The 16,523-nt window shown below is 48.4% G+C and overlaps 1 protein-coding gene across 1 annotated transcript in view; it reads right to left on the reverse strand.

The window, feature by feature from the left end:
- Positions 1 to 16,523, reverse strand: part of adcy6a (adenylate cyclase 6a) — a 63,815-nt gene that overhangs the window by 45,552 nt on the left and 1,740 nt on the right. The window contains 2 exon segments of the mRNA XM_080832005.1: positions 10,645 to 11,629; positions 12,972 to 13,189. Coding sequence (XP_080688131.1) covers positions 10,645 to 11,628 — 984 coding nt within the window. The 5' untranslated portion in view covers position 11,629; positions 12,972 to 13,189.

Consider the following 16,523-nt stretch of genomic DNA (forward strand, 5'->3'; position numbering starts at 1 on the left):
TTTATCACACACACACACACACACACACACACACACACACACACACACACACACACACACACACACACACACACACACACCTAGGATGAGATTTATCATCCATCCAGCCAGCGGGAGACAGCTGGGTGCAGGGGGACTTGGACACGAGACAGCGGGAGAGAGAGAGTGAGGAGGGAGATGTAGAGAAAACAGACAGTGAGGGACACACTGGGCAGCAGGGTGGTGGACTGTGCTATAACCGATTTAGTCCCGACCAAATACATGTAATGTAATGGTGACTCCACAGTTGCAATTATCAGACCACAGTCAGTCACATTATTGTTAGTTTAAAGACAAATCCTAATGCAGAACAACCAAAACCTGCATTAACACTACACCCACTTCCAACAACATACACACACACACACACACACACACACACACACACACACACACACACACACACACACACACACACACACACACACACACACACACACACACACACACACACACACACACACACACACACACACACACACACACACTCACACACACACACACCTATATAAAGACTACACCCACTTCCAGCAACATACACGTACATATGGAATGAAGACAGTCAGAAACAGTAGTCCATATTGTAGCACTCATGTGGAGAATATGGTCTTGGTACATTCCTTTTTACGAAGTTTGTGGGCCACAAAGAAAACATCGACGTAGCTACAGAACAGTACCACCTCCAGAACAGAACCACCTCCAGAACAGTACCACCTCCAGAACAGTACCAGCTCCAGAACAGAACCACCAGAACAGTACCAGCTCCAGAACAGTACCACCACCAGAACAGTACCACCTCCAGAACAGTACCACCTCCAGAACAGAACACCAGAGCAGTACCACCACCAGAACAGAACCACCAGAACAGTACCACCTCCAGAACAGTACCACCACCAGAACAGTACCACCACCAGAACAGTACCACCTCCAGAGCAGTACCACCTCCAGAACAGTACCACCACCAGAACAGTACCACCTCCAGAACAGTACCACCTCCAGAACGGAACACCAGAACAGTACCACCACCAGAACAGTACCACCTCCAGAACAGAACCACCAGAACAGTACCACCACCAGAACAGTACCACCACCAGAACAGTACCACCAGAACAGTACCACCTCCAGAACAGAACACCAGAACAGTACCACCTCTAGAACAGTACCACCTCCAGAACAGTACCACCTCTAGAACATTACCACCTCCAGAACAGTACCACCTCCAGAACAGTACCACCTCTAGAACAGTACCACCTCCAGAACAGTACCACCAGAACAGTACCACCAGAACAGTACCACCACCAGAACAGTACCACCAGAACAGTACCACCACCAGAACAGTACCACCTCTAGAACATTACCACCTCCAGAACAGAACACCAGAACAGTACCACCTCTAGAACAGTACCACCTCCAGAACAGTACCACCTCCAGAACATTACCACCTCCAGAACAGAACACCAGAACAGAACACCAGAGCAGTACCACCTCCAGAACATTACCACCAGAACAGTACCACCACCAGAACAGTACCACCACCAGAGCAGTACCACCAGAACAGTACCACCACCAGAACAGTACCACCTCCAGAACAGTACCACCTCCAGAACGGAACACCAGAACAGTACCACCTCCAGAACATTACCACCAGAACAGTACCACCACCAGAACAGTACCACCTCTAGAACAGTACCACCTCCAGAACAGTACCACCTCCAGAACATTACCACCTCCAGAACAGAACACCAGAACAGAACACCAGAGCAGTACCACCTACAGAACAGTACCACCTCCAGAACAGAACATCAGAACATTACCACCTCCAGAACGGAACACCAGAACAGTACCACCTCCAGAACAGTACCACCTCTAGAACAGTACCACCTCCAGAACGGAACACCAGAACAGTACCACCAGAACAGTACCACCTCTAGAACAGTACCACCACCAGAACAGTACCACCTCCAGAACAGTACCACCTCCAGAACAGTACCACCTCCAGAACAGAACACCAGAACAGAACACCAGAGCAGTACCACCTCCAGAACAGTACCACCTCCAGAACAGAACATCAGAACATTACCACCTCCAGAACGGAACACCAGAACAGTACCTCCAGAACAGTACCACCTCTAGAACAGTACCACCTCCAGAACATTACCACCTCCAGAACGGAACACCAGAACAGTACCACCAGAACAGTACCACCTCCAGAACAGTACCACCTCCAGAACAGTACCACCTCCAGAACAGAACACCAGAACAGTACCACCTCCAGAACAGAACATCAGAACAGTACCACCTCCAGAACAGTACCACCTCCAGAACAGTACCACCAACAGAACGGAACACCAGAACAGTACCACCAGAACAGTACCACCAGAACAGTACCACCTCTATGAGACGTCGTTGTGTGGTGAGAACTGATAGAAAATCGTAAACAACAACAATCGCCGGTGGGGAGAGGCCATTTTTCCATTGACTGGAAGCCTGCTGTATTTATTGTAGGTTACAAAAAATAAAGAAAATGGCGTAGATTGTTTTTGTTATCGATTATCGATCAGTTCTCACCACACGACGACGTCTCATCTTTGCTCCTTGAATGTCGATATGTAATGGTATGGAGTTATTGAAACTTACTACGTTTAAAAAAGACTAGAAATTGAATGTTTATTTTTAAGCCTCGAAAGTTGCACTGGGTGCCTTTAAGGGGTCTGTCAATTGTATTTACTACTATAATGTTTAATTTTTGAATTTCTTTGAATCTTTTGTAATTATAATTATCTTTTTTATTATTATTACTATCATTATGAGTTTGATTTTTTTAAGCTTAGGCCATATTGTACAGACAGTGATGCCAATAAAGCTAATCTGAATTGAGAGAGAACGAGGAGAGAGAGAGAGAAAGAGAGAGAAAAGGTGAAAGTGTGAGAGTGAGAGCGAGAGAGAAAGAGAGAGAGCGAGAGAGAGAGAGAGTGAAAGCAACTTCAGGGACATGACCATTATGTGGATCAGATGAGGGGGGAGAAAGAGAGAGTGAGAGAGAAAGAGAACGAGAGAGAGAGTGAAAGCAACTTCAGGGACATGTCCATTATGTGGATCAGATGAGGGTGGAGAAAGAGAGAGTGAGAGAGAAAGAGAAAGAGAGAGAGAGTGAAAGCAACTTCAGGGACATGTCCATTATGTGGATCAGATGAGGGGGGAGAAAGAGAGAGTGAGAGAGAAAGAGAAAGAGAGAGAGAGTGAAAGCAACTTCAGGGACATGTCCATTATGTGGATCAGTGGGAGAGAGAGAGAGAGAGCGAGACAGAGAGAAAGCGAGCGAGAGAGCGAGAGAGAGAAAGAAAGAGAGAGAGAGAGAGAGTAAAAGCAACTTCAGGGACCTGTCCATTATGTGGATCAGTGGGATAGCGAGACAGAGAGAAAGAGCGAGAGAGAGAGAAAGAGCGAGGGAGAGAGAGGGAGAGAGAGAGAGAGAGAGAGAGAGAGAGAGGGAGAGAGAGAGTGGGGGGGGGGACATGTCCATTATGTGGATCAGTGGGGGAGGGAGAGAAAGAGAGGGAGATAGAGAGAGAGAGAGAGAGAGAGAGGCAAATGTGTGTGCATCCACGTGTTTGAGTGAGTTCACGTATGCATCTCTCTCTCTCTCTCTCTCTATCTCTCCCTCCCTCCCTCCCTCTCGCTCTCTCTCTCTGCCTCTCTATCTCTCCCTCCCTCCCTGCCTCTCGCTCTCTGCGTGAGTGAGTGTGTGTGATTATAAATAGGCTGATGGGTGGAGAAACAACGCTATAAATAGCCCCGATGCGGGGTGTAGAATTAACAATCCCACGGTAATCCCTGCCGCCACTCCTGATTCCGTGCCATCCGCCGCCGATCGCCACGCCAGGGGAGCGCGTGGGCCCGGCGCCGAACGCCGACACCAATCCTCCCATTACTCGGGGGAGTAGGAAAAAGAGGAGGAGCAGGAGGAGGAGGAGGAGGAGGAGGTGTATGAAAAATGAAATGCAGAGAAAAAAACTGAAGAGATGAGTGAATATGTGAGGACTCGACAGAGAGAGAGTGAGAGACGTGGGCAGGTTAATCAGTTACAGTGACGAGGGGAAATGTGGGGGAGAGACTGAGGACAGCTACGGGGAGGGTTAACCCTTTAGAGCATTCTCAGAAAACACCATGACATCAAGAGTGTGTGCGTGTGTGTGTGTGTGTGCGTGTGCGTGTGCGTGTGCGTGTGCGTGTGCGTGTGCGTGTGCGTGTGCGTGTGCGTGTGCGGGTATGTGTGTGTGTGTGTGTGTGTGTGTGTGTTAGGGGGGACTCTTCTGATAAGACTATGCATAAACATAAACACACAAACACTGATGAACACACACCTCTTCTTCGTAGGGATAGGCGCGCTCTACTTCAAAACAAATATATAAATGCGTTTTCGGGTGCGAGTAAAAGAATGTAAACTATTGGTAGAATGAAAATCGCACTCTCAAGCTTTTCTCTTTTAACAATAAGACCAGTTTATTTTAGTACAGACGCGTTTCGGCCTTACGCCATCGTCAGTGTGTGACACACACACCTCTTCTGCCACCATCCCCTGAGGAGTCCAGATGCCCTTCCATAATGGCGGCGAGCAAACAAAGCTTGCTGATTCAGTTGTTCCTCTCTTTCTATTTCTCTCCCTCCCTCTCCGAGCCAGCCAGCCAGCCAGCTCTGACGAATGGGCAAACTTTGGCGATTCCTGTGTTGTCACAGACTTTACAGACGGCTACGTTTGCAAACACATTTAGAACAGTGCACAAGCAGTCCACAAACTTGTTTTCTTTCAAGCTAGTGCCAAAAATATGGTAAAGTGCGACCGTGAGTGAATGAGTAGGTGGCTGTTTGTGTTAGCGACTCAGCCATCTTCAATCATTCTTACAGAGTATTCAGGGTTCCACCTTTTAGTTTTCCTCTATTCCACAGGCTACCACACACATGTGTGTGTGGGGTTTGGAGGGCGGGGGGGGTGGAGTTGGGGGCGTAATCCATACAAAATAATCTATTTTTACCCACAGTACACTAACAGTTGTGATAAAATGGTCTTCCCAATGCCAAATAAAGCCTGAACACGCTGTGTTTTCACCCCAATGCAGTTCATTATCAACAGTGATTCATTTGTGACAATCCCCTTGTCAAGAATTGTTGGGTGCCCCTTTAAATGTCCCCAACAGGCCACCATTTCAGGCCACCACCTCATCTCACCAGGCAGGTCTGCCCACCCCTGAGTGGGCCAAAAGTTCAGTCTTGATATCTATTTTACTAGGGGTATAAATGATGGGCTTTCCCATGACCACATGATGTTGATTATCCAGCGAATGACTCAATATTTGCAGTATGACATCATCTGCTAGGCAATATATGTAAGGACACATTTCAACACAACAACCTAAAACCAACAGCTGTCCCAGCTAGCCAGCCACAATATTTTTTCATAATACTGTTCACTGAATCCAAATAGTTCAGTTGATTCTACGGTCTCCCTGTATTTCCCCATATTACCACGATATACGTATATTCATAAGTATGAACACACCACGTAATACTGTGCTATTTCACGACAACTGCCTTCAATCTGGATCAGTTTTTGCCGATGGTCCAGCTGGACGCTGTTCATTAGTGGCTGATTTGGTAACGCCGTGCAATATTGGTCACGATCACTCCTTATCTCTGGAGAGGGAAGGCGGGAATAACTTGAGTGTTCGCTCGTTCTAGGCTGTGATTGGCTAAAACCTGCTCTGAAAGGCCTGTGCCAATCTAACGGGTTTATAACTTGAGTGTTCGCTCATTCTAGGCTGTGATTGGCTAAACCCTGCTCTGAGAGGCCTGTGTTCGTTCGCTCATTCTAGGCTGTGATTGGCTAAACCCTGCTCTGAGAGGCCTGTGTTCGCTCACTCTAGGCTGTGATTGGCTAAACCCTGCTCTGAGAGGCCTGTGTTTGCTCATTCTAGGCTGTGATTGGCTAAACCCTGCTCTGAAAGGCCTGTGCGGGCCAATCTAACGGGTTTATTGCACGGTCTCAGCGGCTCCTTCTACAGGGAAATCACCGAGCTCATAAAGAAACGTTTTCACCTTATTGCCTCGGCCTTTATCTTCCAAACGGAAATTGATCATCACCATCATATCGCTGTCGTATAATATTTGGTTGCAAGCTGATTTGAGTAAACATTCAGTTGTGGGCCGACTACAATGACGGGAGTGGAACACAAACACACACAAACATCTCTAAACGGCACAGATACACACACACACACACACACATACACACACACGCACACACACACACACACACACACACACACAAACAAACACACACAAACATCTCTAAGCGGCACAGATACGAATCTGCTTAATTGTTCCATCGCGGCAGCGGCGGCGGTGTTGTTGTGGTGCGGAGGCAGAGTGCCGGGGCGCTGCCGTGGCCTGAGAAAGGGACCACGTCCTTTCTCCATTAATTACAGAGAGGCAGTGGGGGCGGAGGGGCGCAGGGGCGGAGGGAACCAGGAAGCGCCATGCCAATGTTCCGGCATTAATTAGTGCACACACTCCCTCTTTTGTGTCCATTGTTTTTCTGCCAGCGGTCTCCAATTCCTGTCCCGCATTCTCTCTCCCAAACTCGCCCTTTGTTTGTTCTTTTTCTTCCCCCCTTTCTCTCCGTCTTTCTTTGGGTTCTTTTCCTCCATAGTAGTAAAGGGTTAAACAAGCGTTTTGGTGGTACAGTGAGTGAGCCAGGGGTCAGGGGTCATCCCCATGCGTACGACACCCCCACGCGCCCCACCCCCCCCAATCTAACCCTGTCCCCAGTCTCAGCCACCACCCCCCAATCTAACCACCCCCCAATCTAACCCTGTCCCCAGTCTCAGCCACCCCCCCCCAATCTAACCACCCCCCAATCTAACCCTGTCCCCAGTCTCAGCCACCCCCCCCCAATCTAACCACCCCCCAATCTAACCCTGTCCCCAGTCTCAGCCCCCCCCCCCCCAATCTAACCCCCCCCCCCCAATCTAACCCTGTCCCCAGTCTCAGCCCCCCCCCCCCCAATCTAACCCTGTCCCCAGTCTCAGCCCCCCCCCAATCTAACCCTGTCCCCAGTCTCAGCCCCCCCCCCAATCTAACCCTGTCCCCAGTCTCAGCCCCCCCCCCCCCCCACCACAATCTAACCCTGTCCCCAGTCTCAGCCCCCCCCCCCCCCCACAATCTAACCCTGTCCCCAGTCTCAGCCCCCCCCCCCCCCCCCCCCACCACAATCTAACCCTGTCCCCAGTCTCAGCCCCCCCCCCCCCCCCCCCCACCACAATCTAACCCTGTCCCCAGTCTCAGCCCCCCCCCCCCCCCACAATCTAACCCTGTCCCCAGTCTCAGCCCCCCCCCCCCCCCCCCCCACCACAATCTAACCCTGTCCCCAGTCTCAGCCCCCCCCCCCCCCCCCCCCACCACAATCTAACCCTGTCCCCAGTCTCAGCCCCCCCCCCCCCCCCCCCACCACAATCTAACCCTGTCCCCAGTCTCAGCCCCCCCCCCCCCCCCCCCACCACAATCTAACCCTGTCCCCAGTCTCAGCCCCCCCCCCCCCCCCCCCCCACCACAATCTAACCCTGTCCCCAGTCTCAGCCCCCCCCCCCCCCCACAATCTAACCCTGTCCCCAGTCTCAGCCCCCCCCCCCCCCCCCCCCCACCACAATCTAACCCTGTCCCCAGTCTCAGCCCCCCCCCCCCCCCCCCCCCACCACAATCTAACCCTGTCCCCAGTCTCAGCCCCCCCCCCCCCCCCCCCCACCACAATCTAACCCTGTCCCCAGTCTCAGCCCCCCCCCCCCCCCCCCCCACCACAATCTAACCCTGTCCCCAGTCTCAGCCACAACTCCTTAGAGGGGAGGACAGGGAGTCCCTTGTGATGGAGCCCAGAGACCTGGATGATGCAGTCTCCTAGCATGATGACATTTCCGTCTTGTCTAACAGAGACAGCTTGATGGACAGAGAGAGAAAGAGAGAGATTAATTGAGTCAGAGAGAGAGAGAGAGAGAGAGAGAGAGAGAGAGAGAGCAAGAGAGAGAGAGAGAGAGAGGGAGAGAAGGAGGTCCAGCCACTTAGGGAGTAGGAGCACTCAGCCATATTCTCTGACCTTGAGCCCGACCCCGAGGTCTGGGGCCTGACACATAACAACATGCTGCAAGCACAGATAGCACATGTGCACGCACACACACTCACACTAACACACGCACGCACACACACACACACACACACACACACACACACGCGCGCGCGCGCGCACACACACACACGCACACACACACACCAAAGTGCTTATACATGAATACACAGTGTAGAGTGGAACACTATTTGTCTGGTTAAGTCAAATGTGACTATAAGCATGAGTATGAACCAGATTGTGTGGCCACAGGCGCAGTAAGGAACTCACAGGCCTGTCGGGCCACTATCATATTTCTAGCGTGAGGTGACAAACACCTAGCGGGGTCTGAATTTGAGCCTGTGTCATCCTGTTCACCTGACTAAAACATCAATGCTATCGGCTGTCACCACTTCCTAAGAGAAACCGCCTTACAAGCTTAAAAAGGTTTCAACCTTCAGCCTATTTTAGGCTCTCTATGTTTACTGTAGGGCTGAGAAATCAACCCAACATCTACCAACATTGTCAATCTGACCTCAACCAAAAATGAATGAATGTATTGTTTATTTAAATCAGGCATGTAATGTTGTGATTGGTTGTGACTGGTTTTAGACTGGCCTTAAATCATATCAGACATGTACAGGTGAAGAGAAACTACTGTGGATTTATGTAAAGGAGGTAAATCTGTGAAATTATCCTTGCTATTTAGTTTAGGTCATATTCACAGTGTAATGACCACCAGTCTTCCAGTCGCCCCATGTGTTGCATGCAGGCTCTGATAGGCTTGCAGCACAGAAGGACCGATACACACTCTGTAACTCTAGCATCATACATTTGACACCCTGGCCAGAGACCAGCAAATTATGCTGATTGACAAACACACCTGGTCAAACACACCTGGTTAAAGGGATAGGTGACTCAAACACACCTGGTTGAAGGGATAGGCCACTCAAACACACCTGGTTAAAGGGATAGGTGACTAAAACACACCTGGTTAAAGGGATAGGTGACTAAAACACACCTGGTTAAAGGGATAGGTGACTCAAACACACCTGGTTAAAGGGATAGGCCACTCAAACACACCTGGTTAAAGGGATAGGTGACTCAAACACACCTGGTTAAAGGGATAGGTCACTCAAACACACCTGGTTAAAGGGATAGGTCACTCAAACACACCTGGTTAAAGGGATAGGTCACTCAAACACACCTGGTTAAAGGGATAGGCCACTCAAACACACCTAGTTTAAGGGGTAGGTCACTCAAAAATGTACAATGGTCACAGTCCGCGCAACTTCACTTGTCACGCATTAAAGGCCTGCCCAACAGTTATAAAAGAGTAATCCACTAAAATGCCAGCAACTAGAAAGACTGATCACCACCTCCCTAGGTTAGCGAAGAATGCTGTAATAACAGACATTGTTTTATTACCTTTCTGCTCTACAAACTAAGCTAACACATCATTTTCAATGTTGAGTGAAGGATCCTTTAAATGCAAAATCATCAGTGACATCCTCTTCATAACCAATTTCCTCATGACCCCACCATCATTTAGGGAAAATTAGTGGGTGGGAGAAAGGGAGTGTGATCCAACCCATGACCTCAGGTCAGCCTCGAACCCCGGTCACTCTGGGCAATGAAACAACAAGCAGTGCTTGAGTTGAGGGGAAAATGAGGACAATAACCATCCTAATTGTAAATCTATCACTCCTTTTGGATTAATAATAATAATGCATGTAAGTCATAGTCTAATCATTAAGAGACTACGTCGAAGACCATCCTCCTTGATTTTGTTTTAATTAGGCTAATACATATGTATTATATTGAGCACTGCATACATGCTAATGGATGCTAATGCTATTGCTGTGGCATAGCACACACACACACACACCTGTTTCCAGAGGAACACACACACACACACACACACCTATTTCCAGAGGAACACACACACACCTGTTTCCAGAGTAACACACACACACACCCACACACCTGTTTCCAGAGGATCACACACACACACACACACCTGTTTCCAGAGGAACACACACACACACCTGTTTCCAGAGGAACACACACACACACCTGCTTCCAGAGGAACACACACACCTGTTTTCAGAGGAACACATACACACACACACACCTGTTTCCAGAGGAACACACACACACACCTGTTTCCAGAGGATCACACACACACACACACACACACACACACACACACACACACCTGTTTCCAGAAGAGCACAGACACACACACACACACCTGTTTCCAGAGGAACACACACACACACACACACACACACTCACACACACCTGTTTTCAGAGGAACACACACACACACACACACACACACACACACACACACCTGTTTTCAGAGGAACACACACACACACACACACACACACACACACACCTGTTTTCAGAGGAACACACACACACACACACACACACACACACACACACACCTGTTTCCAGAGGAACTCGTCCTGCAGGTTGATCCTCCATGTGGCCAGCAGGTGGATGCCGGAGAGCAGGCCCCCGCTGATGACGGCCGCCCGCATGCGCACGGGCAGCAGCGTGTAGATGATGTAGATGAAGAACACCGACCACCAGATGCCCTCGGACGCGCTCCTTGGCGCCACCATCAGGACGCCCAGGGACTGCACCATGAGCAGCACGGCGATCACCAGGTAGTTGACCATCCACATGTAGTCCTGGTGGAAGCCGTTGCGGTTGCACACCACCATGAGGGCCAGAAAGAGGCCCATGGACACGGAGAGGAGGGTGGCGTAGACGGGGTGCGGCGGCGCGTGCACGCAGTGAAAGGTCAGCATGACGCCGCAGACGAGCACCAGGACGCCCATGAGCATGGTGAGGGAGCTCTGGTTGAGGCGGAAGAAGTAGCGCTGGTACAGGCGCTCCAGCTTGCGCGACTGGAACTTCTTGGACTGGAAGACGCGGGCCACGCGCAGCCAGCAGTCCGCCGCCGTCACCACGCCGCTCTCGTCCTCGTCCTCCTCCCCGCCGCTGCCACCGCTGCCCTCGCCACCTTTACGTCCGCCGCGCGCTGCGTCCCCCCCGCCGTCCTCGAAGCCCAGGTCCACCGATTTGAGCCCCACGCCCTCGACTGCTCCTCCTCCTACTCCACGAATGGCGTAGTGGTCCTCCTGCCAGCCGCAGCGAACACCAAACTGGGTCCCCCCACCAACCGGGCCGGGGACCCCCAAACCCCCTCCGCCGCCGCCTCCTCCGCCGCCTCCTCGCTGGGGCAGGGGCTGGGGCGCCTGGACAGGAGGCTCCATAGCCTCAGCGTCCCGCAGGCAGCTCATGTAACGTGGGTTGCAGAGTGAAGAGCCGCCCTTGCGCTTGGACTTCTTGCCATTGCGCTCGCCCCACGCTGTCTTGCGGTCGTCCACTCTGGCTACTAGGAAGCCGTTGATCCAGGACATTCTGCGTGCCGGAGGGGGAGTAGGAAGTAAGTTACAAATAATGCACTTTACATTTAATGAATACACCTGGGCATACACCTGGGCATTGTTAGTGCCAAGCTCTACTGGCTTGATAACTAAACACACACAGAAGTGTAGTATTAAGACCATATAAAGTTGTACTTCGAGTGTGTGAGTGGGCTCACTAATGTCAGACTGGTATACCTGTATGAGTGGGCTACCTAATGTTAGTTTGGTATACCTGTGTGAGTGTGACTGGGCTACCTAATGCTAGTTTGGTATACCTGTGTGACTGGGCTACCTAATGCTAGTTTGGTATACCTGTATGAGTGGGCTACCTAATGCTAGTTTGGTATACCTGTGTGAGTGGGCTACCTAATTCTAGTTTGGTATACCTGTGTGAGTGGGAGTGGGCTACCTAATGTTAGTTTGGTATACCTGTGTGAGTGTGAGTGGGCTACCTAATGCTAGTTTGGTATACCTGTGTGAGTGTGAGTGGGCTACCTAATGCTAGTTTGGTATACCTGTGTGAGTGAGCTACCTAATGCTAGTTTGGCATACCTGTGTGAGTGGGCTACCTAATGCTAGTTTGGTATACCTGTGTGAGTGGGAGTGGGCTACCTAATGTTAGTTTGGTATACCTGTGTGAGTGTGAGTGTGCCTCCTAATGCTAGTTTGGTATACCTGTGTGAGTGGGCTACCTAATGCTAGTTTGGTATACCTGTGTGAGTGTGAGTGGGCTACCTAATGCTAGTTTGGTATACCTGTGTGAGTGGGCTACCTAATGTTAGTTTGGTATACCTGTGTGAGTGGGCTACCTAATGCTAGTTTGGTATACCTGTGTGAGTGTGAGTGGGCTACCTAATGCTAGTTTGGTATACCTGTGTGAGTGGGTTACCTAATGCTAGTTTGGTATACCTGTGTGAGTGGGCTACCTAATGCTAGTTTGGTATACCTGTGTGAGTGTGAGTGGGCTACCTAATGTTAGTTTGGTATACCTGTGTGAGTTTGAGTGGGCTACCTAATGCTAGTTTGGTATACCTGTGTGAGTGGGCTACCTAATGCTAGTTTGGTATACCTGTGTGAGTGGGCTACCTAATGCTAGTTTGGTATACCTGTGTGAGTGGGAGTGGGCTACCTAATGCTAGTTTGGTATACCTGTGTGAGTGGGCTACCTAATGCTAGTTTGGCATACCTGTGTGAGTGAGCTACCTAATGCGAGTTTGGCATACCTGTGTGAGTGGGCTACCTAATGATAGTTTGGTATACCTGTGTGTGTGGGTTACCTAATGATAGTTTGGTATACCTGTGTGTGTGGGCTACCTAATGCTAGTTTGGTATACCTGTGTGGGTTCTGGCGCTTGTCCCAGCCCTGCTGTCTGTAGCCGGACCACTCATTTATCTCAGTGGGTGAAAGCAGAAACACAAGGTGGAGATAGGGAGAAGGGAGGCGGGAGCAGGGAGTGTCTCGGGGAGGAATGCGTGGTCCTGGGAACCGTGGTTACGGTTTGGGCCCAGACAGTGTGGGATGAAAATAGATCTATCGGCAGTCTGGAAGGACCTGTGAGCAAAAATCAACATGGTGTAAAAGATTGACAAATTTGAAAAACATTTTAAAGCTACATTATGCAAGACCTACAATCAAAAGCTGTGCCTCTCCCTGCTCCCGCCTCCCTGACCCCGCCTGGCCAATCACCTGCACCCACAAATTTGACTGCATCCATGTCCAGAAGAATAAAGTGACATCAAAGCAAAGGTGTTCTCTACTTCGCCCTTAACATGTCCCCATAGTTGACATTTTTATAATCTCACCACTGATGTAAGCTAGCATTCTTCCTGAGTTTACTTTCCCTTCCTTCACACATGGAAACGAGACACCAGGGACGCAGATGAGATCATTCAAGTTTGACAGGCAGCAGGATCCTCTCTGTTTGATTACTGCCAGGGTTGAGTCATTGCTTTACGACCTGCCGCCTCTTACTGTTTTACAACCTAAATTCTCCCACTAGGGCCTGCTGGCTCGACATGAACTGGGCTTAGGGGCGAAATATACTTCTACGACTCCGTTTCTACGCGGTCAGTCAGTTGCCTCGACAGACTAATTTTCATTTATGCTTCTCTGACGGCTGTGGGTGTTGAAAAGCAATTATTTTTTTTAAAAAGATGGTGGCGGACCAAACTCAGTAGATGGTCGTATTTGAAAGTAAAAGTTATTTGTTCGAGTTTTTTTGCTTAGATTTTTTAAAAGTTACCGAGAAATAGACACTGTGCCAGGTAAAAACCCATTTATTGTAACTGAAAAATATGTCTAAGGGGATTTGCGAGGTGTTGGCATACTACTACCCAGGGGTAAACAGCGATGTATTGACGAATAGACGGAGACGAAGACGGATAGTTACTAAATTTGGGAGGTGCTCTTCAGGCCATGGAGAGGTGCTCGGAGAGGGTTTGCCACGACGAACAGGGCTAAATGATTTTTTATTAGAATTCTCTAATACGCAAGAGAAAAATATGCTAAAAAAATAAAAGAAAACAGAAATGACATGGGATCAAGGCTTTTCTGTTCAGTGTGCAAAAGATTACAATATACCTTTGAAGACAGAAGTCGAGTTTAAATGGAGTCGAGGAGTCGAGTCTAAATGAGGGTGGGAACAAGCCCAGTGTGGAGTGTCTTTGACACATTTCTAAACTAATCCAATATGCAGAGGCACTGATTCAACGCTTCAATGCAGAAAACATCAACTGATGATCCTTTGGGTTGTGGATGAGTGAGTGAGTGAGTCGAAACTCATGTTGGAAAAACCCTTTTTCCCATTTAAACAACTGCTCTAAAGACTGTGTACTCTTGCAACAAATGTGCCAAAGCCTTATTCTGCCATGCCAAACATTTACAGGTATTCACTGAACTGCTTTTGGTCTAAAGCGAAATACAATATAGACTTGTCATGAGAATGTGCACTCCATTGGGTATCAGCACAACTTGCACTATCAACTGAGCTTCACTCATGGATGACAGACATTAGGGTGGTTCCACCGAGTGTTTATATACAGCACCAGTCAAAAGTTTGGACACACCTTTAATTTTTTTGAGCAGTGTTTTCTTGACTTTTATTATTTTCTACATTGTAGATTAATAGTGGAGACATTTGAACTGCGAAAGAACACATATGGAATCAAACAAAAAAAGTGTTATCTACCATTTAGAAAATAATAAAAGTAAAGAAAAAAATGACAAGGTGTGTCCAAACTTTTGACTGGTACTGTATGTATCAGCAGATGCCTCTTAATCCAAGCGCCCCCATTTTTTTCAAGCTGTTATTTTAAGGTAAAACTGCTTATCCTGACCCTAACCCTGAGGTATAATTGTTGCATACTGTTACTTAAATCCAATCTGGCACAAGTGTGGCACTAATCTGCTCCTCATCAGGCATGCATCAGGACCACATTTGCACCAGACCTTGCCTGCTATCTGGGATTGGATCCAAGTGTGTATTTACCATCATCTGCTAGGGGTGGAGTTTGATTAAAAGTTCATTTCACTGGGCACACGTTAAGTGGTGGAGGTGAAGGACTCCTAGATACTCCTTCTGGAATCTGAACCTTTTTTTCTTTCAGTGTCTGATGGTTCCCGTTCAAGGTCTTTGATGGTACACCCTGTAAAGGTTACCACTACTGAAACAGTGGTACAGGGGGTAGAGAAGTTGTTTAGTAGTAAGAAGGTTTCTAGTTTTATTCCCAACTCCTCTTGACCAACGTGTAAGTGTCCTTGAGCAAGACACTGAACCCCTAAAACTGCTCATGATGTATAAATACAATTTCCCTGTTAGTCGCTTTGGATGAAAGCGTCTGCTAAATGACTAAATGTAAATGTACTGCAATGGGGAAAATACCTTAGGCACTTTGGTGAAGGCCATCTAGCCTATTTACTCACGCGAGTAGATCAGATTTATATTGGTCAATCCCGTGTGGTTAAAGTGGCACTGACTGTAAAGAATGGATTCTAAAGTATTCAATGGAATGAAGAAGCACCTCCTCTAAGGAGGTCAGGCCTAGATCTAGGCTATATAACAGTTTAGCAGTTTATATCTATATAACAGTTTAGCTGTTTAGCAGTTTATATCTATATAACAGTTTAGCTGTTTAGCAGTTTATATCTATATAACAGTTTAGCTGACCCTGGTGCAGAATCATCCGTTCGACTGAAAGCGAGGACAGAGGGGGAGGTCAAGAGATTAAGCACAGACATGTGCAGAAAAAACACCAGGTTTGAGATTCATTTACAGTTAGGCTACTTGTACTAAAAACATTAAAATAATATCACTTCAACTCCTAGCAAATGTTCGGAAACATTTTTCCTTACGAGGAAACAGCAACATTTTTGGGCGAAACAGCCACAAACAATTAAGTCAGTGGCTTGTTCACTGTAGGCCTTCCTCTAAATTGTAAAGTGGAAGGAAACCAATCTTATACATTTTCCATGAAAGAATTAAAAAAAGGTTGTGTTGGACTGTTGTAGGCTACTGTCTGACATGCAATTGACTATTACATTGATAATGTAGGCGTTTTACAGCAAATCTGTCAAAAACGGCATCAATATGGTTTCGCTACTTGTCAATTCTACGTTATAACCCATTCTACCCTATATCATCTGTGTTTCTACTAAAAAAAGACTTACAAAGTTAGCTAGATGTAGGATGTCTCAGCTCTTGAATGATAGCGGACTTGAACTGGAGACTGACAGCAATTCATCACAAGCAAGTATCCAAACGTTCGTGGTGATAAAAAGATAAAGCTCTCCATATTTCCCTTACATCTTCAGACAGGAGACAGCTGTTGAAGTAGGAAAGCGTATGGTGTTGTTAGAGCAAAAATAGAATTTCCTTGTGATGGTTATC

Source organism: Sprattus sprattus (assembly GCF_963457725.1).
Source record: "Sprattus sprattus genome assembly, chromosome: 2".
Taxonomy (NCBI): Eukaryota; Metazoa; Chordata; class Actinopteri; order Clupeiformes; family Clupeidae; genus Sprattus; species Sprattus sprattus.